This window comes from Hippopotamus amphibius, chromosome 15, assembly GCF_030028045.1.
Source record: "Hippopotamus amphibius kiboko isolate mHipAmp2 chromosome 15, mHipAmp2.hap2, whole genome shotgun sequence".
Lineage (NCBI taxonomy): Eukaryota > Metazoa > Chordata > Mammalia > Artiodactyla > Hippopotamidae > Hippopotamus > Hippopotamus amphibius.
Genome location: NC_080200.1, coordinates 19,814,503 through 19,822,061, shown reverse-complemented (window position 1 = coordinate 19,822,061; position 7,559 = coordinate 19,814,503). Strand labels below are relative to the sequence as shown.

Below are 7,559 nucleotides of genomic sequence, written 5' to 3'. Positions count from 1 at the left end.
ACTTGAAGTTTCAGCTGTAGCAGGAAGTCACATCATTTCTCCAAATTCCTTTTGAGCCTTGATTTCTGAAACAAGCACATTTTCAAGGCCTTTGTCCTTGCTGTTTTCTGCCAGCACAACTTCCCCCAGATAACATCACATCTCCTACCCTCTCTCCCTCAAGGTCTCTGTTCACATGTTTGCCAGTTTATCTGAACACCCACTAAAATAAAGCCCCCATTAACTCTCTTCTTTTATACCTGATTGATTTTTCTTTATAGCATTTGCCACCATCTGATAATTTGTATGATATTTTATTAGCTTGTGTTCTTTCTCCATCATTTAACTACAGGGACTATTGTCTCTCAGTTCCCTAAGCTCTTTGTCTAGAAGTTGGTCAGTCCTCAATTTATATTCTCCAAATGAAAGACAGAATTCCTCATTAAAAGTGTAGAATACATGACTACTTACATAGAAGGCTGAAGGTGTGATAGGAATTCTTATTCAGAGATGGCACAGGGGATTGCTTGAAAGGGATTTTTTTATAAAAAACAAATGGATATTAATTTTTAATACAAAATGTAAATTGTAAAATTCAACTACATTTGCAATGCTACTATTTGAGAAAATAGTAATGTCACTTTTTGCTTCCTGGTAGTACCTCTACCACATGGAACCAGGGAATGATACACGGATTTTGGAATTTCTTCTTCTGGGATTATCAAAGCAACCAGAACTGCAGCTTCTCATATTTGGGCTTTTCCTCTGCATGTACCTGATCACTGTGTTTGGAAACTTGCTCATCATCTTGGCCGTCAGCTTAGAATCCCACCTCCACACCCCCATGTATTTCTTCCTCTCCAACCTGTCCTTTGTAGACATCTGTTTCAGCTCCACCACAATCCCAAAGATGCTGCACAACATTCGTACACAGAAGCAAGGCATAACCTACGAAGGCTGCATTATCCAGATGTATTTTTTTATTATGTTTGCAACGTTGGACGACTTCCTCCTGACCGTGATGGCCTATGACCGCTTTGTGGCCATCTGTCACCCCTTGAACTACACAGTCATCATGAACTTCCGGCTCTGTGGACTGCTGGTTCTGGTGTCCTGGATAATGAGTGCCCTGAATTCCTTGTTACAAAGCTTAAGGGTGTTGTGGCTGTCCTTCTGTACAGACTTGGAAATCCCCCACTTTTTCTGTGAACTCAATCAGGTGGTTCGACTTGCCTGTGGCAACACATTTCTAAATGACATAGTGATGTATTTTGCAGCTGGGATTTTGGGTGGTGTTTGCCTCACTGGGATTCTTTACTCATATTCTAAGATAGTTTCTGCCATACGTGAAATCTCATCATCTGAAGGGAAGTATAAGGCAATTTCCACCTGCGCATCTCACCTCTCTGTTGTCTCCTTATTTTATTGCACTTTCTTAGGAGTGTACCTTAGCTCTGCTGCTAACCGTAGCTCACACTCAAGTGCAATCGCCTCAGTGATGTACACTGTGGTCACACCCATGCTGAATCCCTTCATCTACAGTCTGAGGAACAAAGACATAAAAAGGGCTCTGAAAAGTATCATTGGGGTGGCAGTTATATAAGGACCAGTTGTCCTGGGGCTGAAGAAGTACCCATGATTACAGGGCTCAAAGCCTCAGAGCCATATTCTTTGATCAGATTGTTGAAGTAGAACTTGCTCCTTCTATTTATTTCCTGGAATTTCCATTTAATTGAATTCAATTATTCTATAGAATTTAAGTAACTAACTTTGTTAAGCTTCTGTTCTGTCAGATATATAGACGTTTTTCTCCTTTGTCCATATTCACATATTCCCAAAATTTTTCCTAAGCATTAGATCAGAAATATTTGAAGATTTCCATATTCTTACAAAGGTCAACTTGGATTTCTTAAAAATAATTTTGGCGGGGAGGGTGGGGGGGACTCGAGGAGGGGCAGTCAAGGAAGGGAGGGAATACGGGGATATGTGTATAAAAACAGATGATTGAACCTGGTGTACCCCCAAAAATAATAAAAAAAATAATAATTTTGTTCTCAAATGACATATATCATGCAAAGTAATTTTCCCTTTTCTTTTCTTATGGAATAATCATGACTTGATTTACTCCTATAGGGGAAAAAACTATCCTAGGCAGCTAAGGTTATTTATATGATTTCACTTTAGAAGAAAACATGAAGCTACAGATTTTTAGTCTGTCGCTTTCTTCATTACCAACTTAACTTCTGTTCCTCGCAGTGTAGACTTTAATTTTGCTACATTTAAGTCTCAGCCTATTCATATCGATGTGGTTGGCTAAAAATATCTGTGGCCCTCACCTTGGCCTGTCTAAGGCCCTCACCTGGGCCTGTGTTACTTGTGGCAAAACCTCACAGACATTTTTCTGATGAGGTCCATGCTGTGGTTAGATTGGCCCTTGTGGTTCTTATTATGGTAGCAAGGTGCCCCTCAGCAGTGTCTGCCAGAGAACTTAAAAATGTTCTATTCACAAGTCCTGGGGGACAAACCACATGCCCAAGACCATGCACATAATCTTGTGTATATATATAGAGAGAAATGGAAAGAGAGAGAGAGAGCATAACAACTGAGGGCTCTACCTTTATTGGGATCTGGGGACGGGGTGGCTAGGATTCTGCTAGTATACTCTTTATTGGTGAATTTAAAACGTAAGAATGGAATTAGGGCATGACTAGGGGAAAACAAGTTCACTCCTGTGGTCACAACTCTTTACCCAGGGAGAATATCTAAAAAGGGGACTTCACGGTTGCGGGGAGGGAGGGCTGGGTACTGGTCTGGTAGCTGTGTCATACAACTGGCAGTATGTTTATTTGATGAGGTTGTCCTTAAAAAGGATACCTCAGAAATCAAAAGCTGAATTCTGAAATCTACATTACAAACATGCAACTGTGTTTTATAATTGCTCTGTTTTTATTCAACCATTTTGTGGCTATATGTCCCCCCTGCATTACATGGTCATCATGAACCCCCAACTGTGGACTGCTGGTGCTGGTGTTTTGGATCGTGAGTATCCTGCATTCCCTGTTGGAAAGCTTAATGATACTGCGACTTTCCTTCTGCACAGATTTGGAAATTCCTCACTTTTTCCGTGACCTCAAGCAGATGGTCCAATTGGCCTGTTCGGACAATTTTCTTAATAACATGGTTATGTAATTTGCAGCTGGGCTGCTGGGTGGTCTTTCACTAATTGGTATTCTTTACTCTTACTCAAAAATAGTTTCCTCTGTGAGTGGAATTTCATCATCTCAAGGGAAGTATAAAGCATTTTCAGCCTGTGCATCTCACCTCTCAGTGGCCTCCTTATTTTATTGTACAGGCTTAGGAGTGTATCTTAGCTCTGCTCCTACCCACAGTTCACACTCAATTGCAACAGCCTTGGTGATGTACACTGTGGCCACACCCTTGGTGAACCCCTTCATCTACAGTCTGAGGAACAAAGATGTAAAGGGTGCTCTGAAAAGATTCTTCAGGAGGAGTACTATAAAAGGGACAGTTTTCTTAGGGTGAAGAAATGTCATGATTGTAGTGATCGGATCCCCAGACTAAGAAATGGTAATACTTTGATGAGACTAAGGATATAGAACTTAATCCTTCTATGCATTTCTTGAAGTTTTTATTTCAACCTCTCTATTCAAAATAAGAAACTCATTTTATTAAGCTTTCTTGTCCTGGATAATCTACTATATAGCTTTGTTGTTTCTTTTTTTGCTTTCCAAAATATATTCCTAACCTTGCATTAGAAGTATTTGGAAATTTCCAATTACCTAATGGGGCAAAGCACATTGTTTTTTTCCAAATCTCTGTTGCAGTATAATTGCTTTACACTGTTGTGCCAGTTTCCACTGTACAACAAATTGAATCGGCTGAATTTGTACATATATCCCCATATCCTCTCCCTCTTGAGCCTCCCTCCCACCTTCTCTATCCCACCCTTCTAGGTATCACTGATCATCAAGTTGATCGCTCTGTGTTATAATTTCAGGCTAATCACTAAGCTCCTTCTAAGCCCCACTTCTGCGCTGGAGAATGTAGCTTATGATAGTACTATGTCATAAAATGATTCTAAAAATTAATGCAGACAATCTATACAGGGTGCTAATCTTAGGTAATAGTGCATAAATATACCTTAATATATTCACTTACAACTTACAAATGTGTTATAATGAAGGACTAAAAGTCAGCTCTTGAGATATAAGAATGGATTTCCTAACTTTAGGCAAATGTGTCATGAGACAAGGAACATCTTGCCTAACACTTAATATGAAGGCAATACAGTTCTCTTTTTGAAAAGAAGAATAAAAATTTTGTAGAGATATCACTGGCTTTTTCCATTGATAAAAAACAAAAAAAAAAATTATTAGAAAAAAAAAAGAGTCAGAAGACCAGAAAGGGGGAGCTCCCAGGCCCTATGATGATTACAGAGACGAGCAGGAAGAAGAAAGATTCCTCTTTTCACCTGGTGAGAATTCAGCCAATAAAAATCATGGATTCTTTGCTTGTTGTGATCTCCTTAAGTTCCTTCCCCCTCTATAGAAATGTTCTCCTTCCCTTGCTGTGCAGAGACCTGCATGTGGCTTGCCATGGTTGCAGACCCCAAATTGCAATTGACTGCTGATCCCAAATAAACTCACCTTTGCAGAAAAAATAACTTGAAGTCTACTTATTTTACATCAATACCACCAGAAGCTCAAAGTTTTGAAGATAATGGACCTAATCTAGTTGGGTTCCTCAGTCCTTTGCTCTGGAGATAACTTGAACTCAGAGATGTGATAAGGTGCTGAGAGGTTAGACCTCTGCAAAGCATGAGAATTCATGGTTAAGAAATTAAAAAAAAAAAAAAAGATAATTCACTTGGCTTCTAACCTAGTCTCTAGGGAACATTCAGTAGGATAACCTTTCTGTTTAGACCAGTGTCCTCCAAAGAAATAATGGGATTAGTATTTGGATTAACAAAAGAAAAAAATATACCTAATGGAGAGATATAGGGAGCTGTAAATGTCTCCTTTGATGCAATTCCTCAAGGTGTGTATCCTTGAGCTGGACAAAACAAAACAAAACAAACAAACAAAAAACCTGTTTATTTTGATTCTTAAGTATGGCTGGGGGACTGATGTTTCATTCCTTCCTACTGTCTTATCTGGAGACATAGTTTCAATTCCCATCCTCAATCATCTAGGAGGAATTCTGATTTCTGTAAGGTGATGTTTCTCCTTGAAATCTCAGCCAGATGAGTCCAAGAGTCCAGTAGGCATTTCATCAGAGTCAGATAGAATGGAAGCCAAGAAAATTTAACTGAATCACCTGAGAATTGACCAAGCTTAGCCAAGAGCTGAGAGATCACTGTGTTTATTTGCTTCCTTAATTAATTATTGTATCTATGCCAAAAAGAGAAGTGAATTTTGAACTCACCAATGCAAGGGTGAAGCAGGATCAAGGTGGAGGAGTAGGAAGACCCTGAGCTCAGCTCCCCAACAAATGTAAAATATACAAGTAAATATAGAGCAACTCTGGTTGAAAACAAACAGATAAACAAACAAACAAAACTGAAGAATGGCTCTTCTATAACCAAGACTGTAAAGAAAGAACTACAAAGAATCTGGTAGAAGGGTAGGAGAAGCAATCTAGTCAGGACCTCCATACCACTGGGTGATTCAGAAGATAAAGGGAACTATCACAGGCTCAGGGATCCTTCCTGGGAAGTTAAGGGTTTCAGTCACATATTCGACACCCAAGCCTGAGGTCTTTAAAACAAAGTATATTACCTACCAACAATTCAGCAAAGATGAAGTCTTTAGTCACTGCAGCTATTGACTGACAGTACAGCCTGAAAAGAATTAGGCATGAGAAACAGAATAAGACACTGTGCTTTGGAAAACAGGTCCTTTAGATAATTGGATATCTCTCAGGAATAATTTTAAGGAAATCAGATTCTTGCATCTTCACATATATACAAAAACGCTAAAATAATTAACTGAAATATAAGTTAATGACTAGCAGTAAACTTTCACAGAGATTAATACCTGATGACACATATTCTTTAGCCAAAGTCATATACATATATATATATATATATATATATATATATATATATGTGTGTGTGCGTACACACACATGTGTGTGCGCACACACATGCACGCACACATACTGGCTTCTCTCTGTACCTCTTCAGAACAGTCCTCCCAGAGCTACTGAGAGGCTGTTTCCCAGGCTAAAGCACACAGTAAGGTCTCTGAAAAAACCTAACATTCACAACCCTTACACTGTATATTTTTATTTCAGTCACAGGTCTGACACTAGGAAGATGTGCTCACTTAGCTGGTTTGAAATCCATTGGGGCTCCCTGGAGGGAGAACCAAGACTATTGAAGAGCATGTGCTCAAACTTCCTCACTCCCCACCCAGCATGGGAGCAACATACTGAAAACTGCCTGAGTCTCTGGACAGTAGGCCAGGATCACCCCACTGTGTCCCCCTTCTGTACTGGGCTCCTGCTCCATGCCCTCCTGCTCTAGCACTGCTACCTGCTGAGGCAGAGGCCACCACTGCCAACATGCCTGCATGAACTAGGGAAGAAGTGGAGCCAGCTCAGGTACTGATCCTGACTCTAGCTAGGCAGAGACTGTCACTGCCAGCATGTTTGTGCAGGCTTGGGAAGGAGCAGAGCAATATAGGGCTACATTTTCCTCTAGGTAGGGTGGAGGCTGCCTTTGCTATTGTGCATGCACCTGTGCTCCAGCGGGGAGAGAAGCCAGCTAGAGCCCCAGCTCTGCCTGTAGCCAGGGCAGACACCATCATTGCCATTGTACACACACACACACACACACACACAGCAGAGGAGTGGAACCAGCTCAGTAGTTCAATGCCAACCCCTTCAGCTATGACCCCACCTCTAACCAAGGCACACACACACTGGGGAAAAGGTAAAACCAGCTGAGAAACGCAGCCCCAAGCACCCCGGTGACGTCTCAGCCCTCAGTAGCATGGCAACACCATTGAGCTTAAAAGAAACCCTAGCACCGACTTGGCTCTAGCATGAGACCCTGTGCCTTAGGCCTTCATCCCACCAGGACAACAACTGCCAGCACAACCTGGGAGAAGATGCTGCCCGTGCTCACTCCAGATCCAGCTCTTCCACCAAATCCACTGGACACGTGCAAACAGCACAGGGATGCTCCCACACAAGGACACACATTCAAGAACAGGACAGGTAACTGCTTCAGCTAATTTCATAAAGAGAACACTAAAATTAGAAAACAGATGAATATGTTTCAAATGAAACAACAGGATAAAACTCTATTAAAAACATATTGACATATTGCTAAATAATATACTTGAACTCGGGAAAAATATGGATGAATCCAGTGAGAACTTCAACAAAGAATTAGAAAATATAGAAAATTTAGTAATCAGATATGAAGAATAAAATAACTGAAATGAAAAAATACAGTATAAGGAAATAACAGCATTATCCCTAAACCCCTCTAAGTTTCATTTCTGCGATGGAGAATGCAGGTCATAATAGTATATATCAAGACTGGATTCTAA

General features: G+C 40.5%; 1 protein-coding gene across 1 annotated transcript; it reads left to right on the top strand.

Moving 5' to 3' along the window:
* Nucleotides 1-649: 649 nt before the first annotated feature.
* On the top strand, nt 650-1,582 carry LOC130837367 (olfactory receptor 7A17-like). Its single transcript, XM_057710236.1, has one exon. It carries the CDS (start codon nt 650-652, stop codon nt 1,580-1,582), a length of 933 nt encoding a protein of 310 aa, XP_057566219.1.
* Nucleotides 1,583-7,559: the final 5,977 nt, after the last annotated feature.

Bases quoted from the DNA above. Each gene is read 5' to 3' on its own strand.
- LOC130837367 (XM_057710236.1), top strand. From the start codon at position 650: ATGGAACCAGGGAATGATACACGGATTTTGGAATTTCTTCTTCTGGGA.